Below are 13,348 nucleotides of genomic sequence, written 5' to 3' on the forward strand. Positions count from 1 at the left end.
TCATGATTTGCCCTTATTGGCTGAGTGCCAAGCATTTCATGAGCTAAATTAGGTATGCTAGAAATGCTAAAATGATCACCAACCAGGCATATAGTATGAAGCCAGTGACTATAGCCTGATTTTATCTGGGCCAGATTTGGTCTTCCTAACAGTTTCTTGATTGAGAGCTAATCCCAATTGATTGTTGGTGCACATGATATGGTGTTGAGACCCAATCAACTACAAATGCGGGGGGCATGGTGGCTTAGGTGTTGGCATGTTTGCCTCGCACTTCCAGGTTTAGGGGTTCAATTCCCAACCGGAGCTTTCTCCCTGTGCTTCAGGAGTTTTCTCCAGGTACTCTAGGTTTTTCCACTAGTCCAAAGACATGCATTATATGCTGATTGGCATCTATAAATTGTCAGTAATGTCTGAATGGATGTGTGTGTGTGTACGATTGTGCCCTGCAATGGGTTGGCACCCCATCCAGGGTGTCCCCTGCCTTGTACCCCGAGTTCCCCAGGATAGGCTCCAGGCTCCCCATGACCCTGTGTACGATAAGCTGTTCAGGAAATCGATGTGTGAATCTACAAATGCATTAGGTTAGTAGTGTTCGGTAGTCAGCAATATAAATTGTGATGACTGATCGAGAAACCACAAATGACAGAGCAAAAAGAAAAACAGCAAATGCTAGACCTACTGTTTATTGAGCTATTGCTTGTCTCAGGTTGTGAATATGTTTCTGCTCTAGTACTGCTGGGACTTGTGTACAGTGTTGGCCATTATATTTTAATGTGTGGGTTGAGACTGCAGTCAGTTTAGGCACACCTGGAATGGAAATTCTTCAGAGCTCCTGAGTTAGGCCTTTTATTGTTGTTCTTGGTCTTGGGCTTTTAAAAGTGATGTTGCATTTTTCTTTACACTAATTTGTCTGATTGTCTAGTGTTCAACAAACAACCTGCAGAAAATGGACTATAGAAAACTGACTTTGCATGTGAGATGCTGTCCATTTATATTACACTGGATGGCCAAAAGTTTGTGGACACCTGACCATCACACCCATATGTGGTTCTTCCCTAAACTTTTACCAAAAAAGTTAGAATCACACAATTGTATAGCATGTACCGGTATACTGTAGCATTACAATTTCTCTTAACTGGAACTAAGGGACCCCGACCTGTTCCAGCATGACAATGGAAGAAAAAAGCAAGGTCTATAAAGACATGGTTTGCCAAGGTTGGAGTGGAAGACCTCTGCACAGAGCCCTGACCTTATCCCCACTAAAAACTTTTGGCTTAGGGTTAGACTTCACCCCAGGCCTTCTCATCCAACATCAGTGCCTGACCTCATGAATGCATTTGTTGCTGATTGAACACAAATCACCATATCCATGTGCCATAATGTAGTAGAAAACCTTCCAAGAAGAGTGGCAGTTATTATAACAGTGAATGGTGAACTACATCTGGTATGGGATGTACATACGTATGTGGTAGTCAGGTGTCCACAAACTTTGCCTATATAGTGTATCTCTTTGGATTTTACATATGTAGTGGTCTTGGAGTGCCACAACCCTGCTTATTGGTGTTTTCCTTACACCCAACTTCCTGATTCAACTCGTCAGCTAATTAGCAAGCCTGAACTAAGAACTGGAGGAGAAAAAACACCAAAATTGGCAGGATGGTGGTATTCCAGGAATAAGAAACATTCAAATCAAGGCCAAATCTAGCCCAAGTAGAAGAGAGATTGTGCTGGACTGTGAAAGTGCCTGCAAATTGTTGGATCTCATGTAGTACCATGGTATGCAAACGGTAGGCTACATTTGTGAGCAAATTATGGGACCGTCATGCTTAACATAAAGACCACAGCAGAAGACAAAACATCAGTTAAATTGCTGATGGATATAACAACTTTTTTTCTGCCACACTGTTGGCAACAGTTAACACTTTATAGGACTGTGTGAATGGAACCTGGGGGCTCCTTTTTTTTTAGTTTAATGTGTTCTGGCTCTGTACATTGTACAGAACCATATGCCCTAGTGCTGTGCTTAGAGAGGGGCCCATCTGCCCAAAGCGATCCTGCAAGAGTTCTGCATAGCACTTGTGCTCAACAGGAGGCCTGCTGTAAAGGAGAAGACTCTTGAGTTTGCTTAGCACTTTTGCTGACGAATGAGGAGAGACATGGCAGTAAGACCTGTGATAATGGTGGTGGTGGTGATCATTTTTCCTCTTTAACTCACCCCTTTGTGCCATCCTCCACTCTATGGTCTTTGAAGAATTGCAGCAACAGAATTCTGGTAGGTATGACATGGTGGACAGGAGCCTACTTAAACAAAATCAGTTATTTATAAAAGAAATGGCACAGTGAAGGGCATGGAGGTCGTGAAAGCACTATTGAACTGAATGCTCCAACATACTGTTGTCTCGATGTTAAAAGTGATAGATGTCAATACTATCACACGCCAATTGTCTAAAAGGCTAATTAATTCATAACACACAAGAACCACCCATTTCTTGGATTTAGCCATACTGCTGGTGTTATTTTCATTTTTCCCAGAGGACCATTTGTGTATGCAGTAGGGTGTCTTGCCCAGGCGGGTGTAAATGGCACATAAGTCCCTCTGGTTGGAGCCATACGGTCCCTGCAGCTGCCTGATTATTACGGATGTTGAGCAAGAGGGCAGATTTCCAAACATGTCTGCCTTAATGATAAAATTAGGACCCCACCACCATCTGACACTCCATAAGCCTTGGCCAGTCACAGTCTGGCAGGTTTGAGAGTCACCATCTTGATGACAGCCAAGGTTTCTCTGAATGACAACAAATGTCTGTGTGGGAGAACCTGTTTACATCTCACTTTGATTTTGAATTCATAAATAAATAATATTGCTTGCAACACTAGCAGGCTATTCAGGAGTAACATTTTACAGGAACTACTTGATATTTCAAAGAGGGAGAATCCTGTTTCTAGTGCACTGTGTTGCTTATTGGCTTGGCCTGATCCCATTTGCAATATTCTGTCAAAGGTATTGACATGATTGATATTTTCTTATGAACTTCCTTATTTGTGAGAGATTGAATATTTGTGTAATTGGTTTTAGTAAGTACTACAGTGTCTCAACTTTGGCAATTACCTCGGTCATGCAGTGAGGCTGTGAGAGGTGTGAAACTAAATGGGAGCTCCCTGCGATGCCGTTGGCTGGGTTCTGTGTGTTACTTTTTCCTGTATGGTCAACTACTTTGATCATGCTACATTACAAACTCCCAGTTTATTTAAACAACTGAATCTATGTGTATTGTTTTTTAATGTTGTCGATACTGCTGAGTCTACCAAAGTCTACAGCATTATACCATGCTTTGCATTCAGCATGGACAGTGATCCTTACATTAAAACTGAGCTGATGTTGATTGTCTTGATTGGCGTTGTTATATCACTTTAGGATCACGTGAATATTTAACCCTTCAAGTAGTTGACAATTTAGTCCAAAATTAGCAGGATTCATGTTGACCCAACATTTCTACCAAATTATGGGCGGCAGTAAGCCCATTACAAACTAGGCTATATTGAGAATGTCTTCTTGGGTTGGTTGGTGGTACTAGGTTTTAGAGGGGTTCCATTCGGAAACATCTGGCCCACTGAATGGACAAACTGATGAACCCTTTAAGGGTTCTAAAATGTATACATGACTTTCTAATGACAATAAATAACTTAAACATTAGTCAGTCTGATTTTGGAGTTTGTTCAGGGGGACATAGCTAAATCTAGGGTGCTTTGGTACCCCAAAGACACCTCAATTTGAACACTGGCCATATGTATGGGAGCCATAGTGAAGGCCCTCTGTAGGGTGCAGAAGGCTTGTTCAGCATATTTGTTCCACCTCAAGGTAGAAGAAGCCTCCCTTAAGTAGAGTGGTTAGATGGGCAGAAATACTACTGAATCCCCTAATGAGCCATTGATGCAAATAAAAGGCAAACTGCATTAAATGCTGTTACTCTAACAATTGTTTCAATCTTATTTGGCCTGCATTGTGACCCCTCTGGATTTATAATGTAACCCAGAAACTACACCTTTTGCTTGTGGAATTTACATTATTTTGGTCTTGACTAATACATTGTTCTCTATGCCTATTTGGTCCTGTCCTGACGTGTGACATGTTCATAAAAACATGGGGATCAGGTCAACAAATCATTCCTCTATGCTACAATAAACAATCTAGCATGTTGCACAGAGCATTATTACAAAAGGATTAGAAGATTGATGTGGCACTTACCAAGCCACAGGGCATTTCCAAATATTCATAATGTCCTGATTTTGTGATTAATGCAGTTATCTACCCCTGTACTTAATTTTAATGTGAAGTTATTGAGACCTCTATCATAACCCTTACCATAGAGGGCTAGCTGTACCATGGCTATGTGGTCTACTGGGGAGAAGGGGTAAGTTTTGACTTTGGTAGTACTGTGCTCTCTACTAGTTAGTGATGCAGTCATAAGGATGATGTGGGGAAAGAAGATGATCTTTCCTACTAAACACCTCTGATACCTCCTCATATTGAATAGGAATCACTGGGCTTGGGGTATTTCACAAAATTGGAGGCTAGAAGCAAATTGGGCTTTAGGATGCACTATTCAATACAGAAAACAGACCATGAAACAGACCATGAAACAATGCCTCCCAATTGAGTTTTCAGAGCTTTGGAAGACCTAGGATGTTGGGGCAGGAAGTTTGCCTCAGGACAAAAAGTGGGATCTCTTCTTGGTGCGTGGCCCTGACTGTGGGGTCGAGGTGTTTCAAGAGTGCTAGAATCTGTAGAGTTGGAGATATTGGTATTGTGGGGACTCAGGGGATTACAAAGGCTATGCAGGATGAATCAGAGCTTATGGGCTGGTTGGTTACATAAGTTACAGCAGTGCAATTTAGCAATAAGATATTAGGCATCTGCACATCCTCCCTGGTTAGGAGAGACAGCTGCTTAGAAGGCCCTTCCATGGTGATGGCGAGACACCGCTATGTTTAAATACGAAAGCTGCTCTAATGTGACTCCAAGGGTGAGGAGGGGATGCTGTTGCGGAACAGTCTCTCCTGAGCTACCACAGATCTGATGATGGAGTTCAGGCCCAGCTCCACGTGGTGGCTTTCATGTTGACCTTGGATAAGACTCGCAGAAAGAAATACAGGTTAAAATACATGCAAAGTATTTTAGAAAAACAGAGAAAACAAATTACAAAATGATCAGGCAAAGGCAAGAAAGCAAAAGGCTGATGAATGTAATCCAAAATACAGGAATATTACTGACCGGAATGGGAAGAACAATACTTATTAAATAAGCCCAAGGGATGGAGGGATCAGCGGATGTGGTGTAGAGCACCTTACATCTATCTGGCAAGTCGTTTCTTAATATGGACTTTAGCGAGCAAACACTGTCCTTCACAGAATATCCCCTGATAAAATGGCCTCGGTCCAATCTGCCTGCAATCATGCAAGTCTGAAATACAATAGAGCTCTTCCAGTTATTTTATGCCTTACAGTAATTGGAAGTCAGCAGTAAATTGAAGACTTTGGGGCAGGTGGTGAAATTTTCAACTGGAGAGTCTAAAGATTTTAAAATTATAGGGCAACTCTCACTACATGTAGACCTTTTATCCCCATCTTTCTGATCCATTAGCAGCTAGGTGCAAAAAGAGAGTTTTTGTTGCTCTAAAATTTCATCTGCTCCTATCTGAGGTGGCTGTATTAACAGGGTGTCTGCTATCACACGGAGACTGAGGCGGATGCACTTGCAGATTTAAAGTTTAATAAGAGTTCAAACCAAACACAAAAGACAGTAAGCATACATGAGCAAGGAAAATAAACATAAACCAATACTTAGGCCATGGGAGAGCATAACCGGACAACCTGGGACAACCAAAACCAGACACCGGGTGCTGTACAAATCGTGACTTAAATGCACACAGGTGCCCGTTATCCGGGATGAGATTCGGGTGCGGGTGGTCACGTGACCATGATGCAGAGGTGTAGTGGCTGCTGGGAATTGAAGTCCGCGGTTCCTTCCGGAGATTCATAACACGGAAGGTTTCTGCTTTTTTATTTAGCTTCTTATTAATACAACCATCACACCAAAGACAACATAAAAAAAATCCCAGTGTAGGTTCCTTTTGAGATTTTGAGGACAGGATGTATCTTTCAGAACTTTTCCTGCAATAGAATTATGTTTTAATTACAAAATGAATTGGATTCTGAAGCAAGGGCATAGGTTTGATTTTGACAAAAGCAGTCTGCAGACATATGCGCCTATTCAAAGCTTTCATTTCCAACACACATGGATGGAAGCATACAGTACGTCAGCCTAACATTTGTCACAATAATGAATCTCGCTACTAACATATCACTATGTCATTGTTCTACCTCACCTGTGACCCTGCCTCTCCATCTGCCTCACTTCCTGCTTTGTCTGAGATGCTATGTGGCAGGACTGCTTCTGTCACCTGACCTAACAGAAAAACACATTGATGCACGCCACATGAACATTTATGGCTTAGTTAAATATTAACACCATTGTTGTTGAGTCTACACATTAGAAATTGAGAAAATATTTTAAGTGATTTACACTTTGACTTCTTGTAAAGTAGCTCCTAATGTCCACTCGCGCGCGCGCGTGTGTGTGTGTGTGTGTGGCAGTTTGGCTAATTTGGTGATATTCTGAGTCAGGATGGTGGCCAAAAAAAGAAAGGTGCGGATTAGGAGCCACTTTACATGTCAAAGTATACACAAACACAAACTAACGTTTAGGATTGTCACTCAACCCATTAATACGGGATTGCCATGTATCGAAAAAATGCACCGTCCCTGAATCAATATGAGACGCGATTGATTTATCCTGTATTTTCGTGCACAGAACAGAACTGTTGGTATAAGGATGGTGGCTTCCTCGCGTATCTATAGCCTGCATGATGTGCATCTAGCTGATGGTTCTTTGGCGCCTCGTACGACCGGATGTAGCTACAGCCTCTCACAGGTTAGCAAGAAACGGCAAAGCCAGTCCTATTAGCCATATGAGTTAGGGAAGAGGTACTCGTAGTAGAGAACTAGATCTGTTAGCCATTTGTGCACCACAAATTGTGCTGCTGCCTGTCTTGGCCAGGACGCACTTGTAAAAGTGATTCCAAATCCCAATGAGACTTTTCCTGGTTAAATAAAAAAATAAAAACCACAATACACCGACAGACAAGTGGTTATATATAAATGTATTTGAATTGTTTGATCAAAAATCTAAATTCAACGCCCTGCTCTGAAGTACTCACACGTTCAATACAGTTTCCCAGCCCTGATCATGCTCTATCACACCCACTTCAACTGAGGAATTAGTGATTCATTTACTCAGGTGTGTTGGAAGCTGGGAAAACGCTAAAACCTGCAGGGGGTTCTCCAGGACCAGGGTTGGGAACCTGTACTCTAAAGGTTCTGAGGAAGGTCTACTTAGAGGATTGTTTTGTTATTTAAGGAGATAATTTATCTGAAATGTTCTTCATTTATCATGCTATACCATTTGTTTATGATTTGTACTATGTCAATGTTAAGTCTGATATTAGAGTTATAACTGAGTAACTAGCAAAGCAGGTGGAACAAATGGTGGTGCAAATCCTTGTTGGTTTATTGTGGTCTTCTCTAGCGAATGACTTTGTTGGTGTTTTAGATTATTGATTAGTCATCAATGCTTTACCACAAATATAATCGCTGACCTTATAGAAGAGTGTGACTTATTTCCCCGCTTGCTTTGGTTAAGGCTTATTGGGCTGGAATGTGTTGAGAAAATTCAGGGTTTACTAACCCCTTTGCATTTATGTCTAATCTATGCACGATCCTGTGGAAGCTATATGGACTTACAGATAGCGATTACGTTGAAATAGAAACTCAGTTCAAGATCAGGAATTCATTTAGACAGAATAAAAAATAAACCTCTTACTGCCAAACAGTTATGTGTGTGTTCCATAAGTACTTCAGAGAAAAAAAAAAGCATTTGAGTGAGCAATGGCCTTCGGGAGTTGCGCCGAGTGAAATGCTTTTTTTTTTCTGTCCCCCACACCTCTCTTAAGAAGTGTTTGCTTGTTTTTTCGGTTATCTTGTTTCTCTCTTATTTTATTTCTATTATTTTCGCTTTGAGTTCAAACTCTGACATCCATGTCTGCCCCAGGATGTCTGTCACAAACTGCAGTCCAACGTTGTGACAATGATTTTTTTCCTTCCCGTGCCTTTTTATGACCTCGTTTTTTCCTTTCTTTCTTTTTTTCTGTTCTTTCCTTCAAGGTCTGGCGCACCTGACGTTAAACAGCCAAGGTATGGGTTTGTTCTGTTTTTGCTGCTCTTTTTTTGAGTGGGGAACAAAAAAAACGCTCCTTTTGCCCAAACTTTCCCTCCCCAGCTCTTCTATATAAATTCGTCCTTTTCTACCCAGTGTTCTTTTTACCTTCCCCCAATCACTACCTACCCTTCTATTCCCTCCCTCTCCTTTCATGCCCCCCCCCCCCCCCCCCCAACCCCCATCTTGTTGACTTCGCCCTGTCCGTCACTCTCTTGTCCTGTACTCTGGCCTTTCTCCTGAAGACACGCCTTTGACCGGAGCTCGCCCGACGAAAGGTAATGCTGTTTTTTTTTTTTTGTTTGCTTGAAATGATATGCTGTGAAATGTCATCCATTGCTGAAATGTCGCTTCTCCGACTCACTGAACAGAAGGACGAGTGTTTGTGTCCAGAATGCACAGAGTTTGTTGAAACTTCTCTGTTGTCATTCTCATTGTTTGGCATCATTAGACAGTGTATAGCAATTTTTCCTTCATTACCAATAGTTCACTCCTAGAATCAGAGGTTTACAGGTCTTGACAGCTTGAACCAATCAATAGCATGTTCAACCAGAAATCACAATATTTAGCTAATTGGTTTCCGCTCATTACAAACGGAGTATTGTCGAAGGAATCATGTGCTGTGTGCTGCTCTGATAATTGTAACCTGGATTGTACAAATAGTAAAGGTTTCCTCTTCCTATTTTCCTTGACCGAACATCCTCCCTGCTCTTCCCCTGACCTTTATCTGTGACGCTGATCCAGATACTGACCTGTACACCAGCTCCTAGCCAAGCATCTACTGTAGCAATGAGGTTATGAAGGTCATGTGTTCAGGTATATGCTTGCGTATGGAAAAAAGATGACCTTTTTCCAAGCCTCTTCTCTTTCTCCCATCTGTGCCAACATCCTCTACATACAAACTATTGCGATCTGCTTTCACCAGACAGTGTGTACAGTAGTCGGCTAGGCTTGGTTGATTGATTATTCCTTGATTACAATTGACCTTACAAAATAATCCTGCTTGATGATTTAACTGACTAAAGCTAAAACAAACTGACAGCCAGAAAATGTCCTAAAATCCACCAGATTGGTCTGATGAATGTTATCAGAGACATTATGCCAAGTGGAGACAGTTCACTGTCTAAAATATGAATGGGATTGCCACAGAGATGTATCTGTTAAACCAAAGTAGGATTCACATATATTATGTATATACAGTATATATCACATACATTTTTTAAAGTAGCTCTCTGACTAATGCGTTATCATCACGTAGCATAATCATTGCATCTTTAACTACAGTTTCTCTAGATAAATGTTCATGATGGAATTTATGCTGTAAAATCCAGATTATGTATATAGCTAGAACTCCTATAAGTGCACAGTGAATCCTTAATGGCTTCCCAATCTCTATACAGTGCACTTCTTAGTACGTAGATAACACTATGCTATACCCTATGCAGTCCACATAGAATATATTGAGAGTAGGAAGCCATTTATGATTCGGCCTACTCTCTTGTCTGACTCGTAGCTAACATAGGAACAATACATATGGGCAGTCCGTACAGGATTTTTATTTATTTTATTTCTTTATTATTATTAATTTTTATTTATTTATTTTTTTATTTTATTTTTTTTTTTTTGGGGGGGGGGGGGGGGGGGGGGTCTCTAAAAAATTTCAGTTCAATTTTGTGCTTTTTTGTGGAAAACTACTTGAATTGACGAGATTGCAATTGCACAATTTGTTTTTTGCAGTGATGTTTGATGTAAATGAGAAATCGCAAAATCCTAGAGGGACTGTATAGGACATATTGTTAATTAGATGATGATAATTATATAAATATTTTATTTCCTTTTTCGCTTTTAACTTTATAACCAAGCTGCATTATAGATAATGGAAACTGGTTGAAATTCCCGGATTCATTAAAGCAGAAAGTAAAATGAATGAACACTTGAATGAACGAATGGATTCACTAATTGATGTGCCATGAATTGGAGGTTGAATGGTTCAATTAAAAACAACTTAGAACAGGAACGAAAGGCAAAAACTTTTAACAAATCAACAAAGATAAACAAAGAGAAAAACATTAATAAAACATAAACTTTATGAAAACCAATCACTACAAAGAATAATTAAAAAAAAAAAAATCTATTCATATTCAAACATGTAAATGTGCAAGAGCTTTGGAGTTTGATTTCGTGTAGTTTTATACAAATCCAACCCCGCCCCTAACCTTCGTAACATTTCATACAACATGCATCATTTAAATTGTTAGAAATGTCCATGTCAGATGTTTAGAGTTTGGGGTTGGAGGAGCTAAAAGTCTGAGCCTCTCATTTATTAAAATCTGATATAACATGCATTATGTTATGTGTAGTGGTGTAAACTATGCACAAAAATAATGTGTGATTTATTACAGATTGTGTAATTGTGTCTTCAGTGGTGAAAACAGGTTTCTGCAAATATAATACATGCCTATCAGGTGTATTAGATTGCACATACAAATCACATTGCAGGTGTTAATTAATCTATTTCAGTTTAATTCAGAAGTAAGTGGCTAAAATTGTATTCTTAATAGTAGTTATCATGATATTGAGCATATGTTGTGTTTATTAAAAAAAAAAAAATAATAATAATAATAATTGAAGTTAGACTAGCAAAATTGGTAGAAATGAAGGACAATGACACACTTGTTTTTTAAATATTTTTTTCCTGGTCCTTTTCCCACATTCCCTCATTTTGATTCACAGCTTCCTCTCACTCTAACCTTTGCTCCCAGACTCTTTATTTTGCTTGCTCGTATTTCTGTGTATTTACTCTCTGAATCATGTCAACTGTTTACTTGCCTGCCTTTGTGCTCCAAACAGACCAAAGCACTGAGAAGGTAATTGGACGTGCTTTAAGAATTGGAAATCAGGAATTAAGAGTGTTTTTCCATTTCTCATACGGCCCCTTGGTTCGGGCAGTTTCTGTGAGCCTAAGTTGTTATTCCAAACCATGCTGATCTTCTGTTTGTCACCTATAAGGCATGGTTTTGCATTTCTGAAAGGTTTTCTGAAAGGTCATAAAACCATACCACACTTGACACGCTTGCAAAAGGAAACTCCATTTGTTTGAGATGAAAAGTTCAGAGATGTTAGGCTTCTATGATCATAGACTATATTATTATTACACATTCTGTACAGTGTGGTCCATAAGTATTTGAACAGGGACACAGTTTTTGGAATTTTGTCTCTGTAGATCACCACAGTTGACTTCAAATGAAGCACTCAAGATGTGATGGAAGTATAGACTTTCAGCTTTAATTCACAGTTTAGGAATTATGACCATTGTTTTTACATAGTCCCATTTACAGGCTCAAACATAATTGGACAATTGACCGACGAGCAGTTTCATGGCCAGTTTCGAGTATTGAATTTGGTAGCTGTTCATGGGAACTCTCAAAATGCAGTCCAAAGAGGTGTCAATGCAAGTGAAGGAGGCCACCATTAGGCTGAAAACAAAACAGACCTTTGGGAGATAGCAGAAACTTTAGACGTAGCCAACACCAAAAGGCCTGGAAGACCACTGAAGACAACTAAAGTGAATGATAACAGAATTCATCCTTGTTGAAGAAAAACCCTTCATAACATCTAGCCAAGTCAAGAACACTCTGTAGGAGGTAGGAGTCTTGTTGTCAACGTCTACAATCATGAGACACCTTCATGAATGTAAATACAGATGGTTTACCTCAAGATGCAAACCAGTGGTAACACTCAAGAAAAGAAAGGTCAGATTAGACTTTACTAGAAAACATTTTGTTTAAAAAAAAAAGCCTGCTCAGTTCTGGAACAATATACTTTAACAGATGAAACTACAATTAACCTGGTACCCAAATGATGGGAAGGGTATGGAGAAGGAAAGGAAGGGCTTATGATCCAAAGCATACCACATCATCTGTCAAACATGTGGAGGAAATGTTATGGCAAGGGCATGTATGGCTACCAATGGAACTGGGTCACTGGTGTTAGGTGTATAGAGCTATAGTTTCTGCTATTATTCAATCAATGCTGCAAAACAGATATGACAGCGCATCATGGTACAGATGGATAATGGCCCAAAACATACCGTGAGTGCAACTCAAGAGGCAAAGAAATTGAATGTTCTCATGTCCGAGTCAGTCACCTGACCCCACCCGAATTGAGCATGCTTTTCATTTACTGAAGACAAAACTGAAGGCAGAAAGACCCACAAACAAGCAGAAACTGAAGTCAGTTGCAGTAAAGACAACTCAGGGGAGGAAACTCAGCATTTGGTGATGTCCATAGGTTCCAGATTAACACAGGGATTTGAATCCAAGTATGAAAAATAGTCTGTCTCGCTCTCTCTCTCTCCCTCTGGCACTTCCAGCCGTTCCTTTATCTGTCTCTCTCCCACTGATTATCCAAATCAGTTGCAGGTATGCATCCTCACTGCCTGGCTTCTCCCTCCTCCTTGTCACACTCCTCCACTGCCAGATTCAGGCCCCCAGGCCTCACGCACCGCTAACCCCCCTTCGGGAGGTGAAATGCTGCTATTCCAGCTACTCCTCCTTTGGCCGGCTACTTCCTCCATTTGTCTGTGAGTGAGAGGAGAGATGAGGGGAGGAAGAGGGGAAAGAAAGAGCAAGCTAGAGAAAGAGACACAGGGCAGAGAGGAGAGATAGAAAAAAATGGTTCTCTGGTTCCCAGACACGCAGTCATCTGGTCCTCAGCCATGACGCCGTGCCATGGCACTGGACTTCCGTGCAGACAGCTACGGCTCCTCCCCTTTTCCAGCGCACCGCCGCCTCCCCTATGATCGGCTACGACTCCTCCTTTTATCAGGTGGGCAGCTGCCGCCCCTTTGCCTCCCTGGCAGATGGCAGCGTGTCTTCTGTCCCCTGGCTTACAGCAACCGCTCCTCCCTTCCAGGCAGACAGCAGAAACTCCTCATCCCCAGCAACCACTCTAGCACCACCGCCTCCTTGGCGTTGCAGCAGTGAAAGCTCTCTGAAAGCACGTCCCTCCTCCTTC

The 13,348-nt window shown here is 40.9% G+C and overlaps 1 protein-coding gene across 2 annotated transcripts in view; it reads left to right on the forward strand.

The window, feature by feature from the left end:
- nrxn2b (neurexin 2b) overlaps window positions 1–13,348 on the forward strand; it is a 659,496-nt gene that overhangs the window by 195,244 nt on the left and 450,904 nt on the right. For both annotated transcript variants that reach the window (XM_047152219.2, XM_017461810.3), the window contains exon 4: window positions 8,281–8,310. In XM_047152219.2, coding sequence (XP_047008175.1) covers window positions 8,281–8,310 — 30 coding nt within the window. The remainder of the gene's footprint in view (window positions 1–8,280; window positions 8,311–13,348) is intronic.

This window comes from Ictalurus punctatus, chromosome 29 (assembly GCF_001660625.3).
Source record: "Ictalurus punctatus breed USDA103 chromosome 29, Coco_2.0, whole genome shotgun sequence".
Classification (NCBI taxonomy): domain Eukaryota; kingdom Metazoa; phylum Chordata; class Actinopteri; order Siluriformes; family Ictaluridae; genus Ictalurus; species Ictalurus punctatus.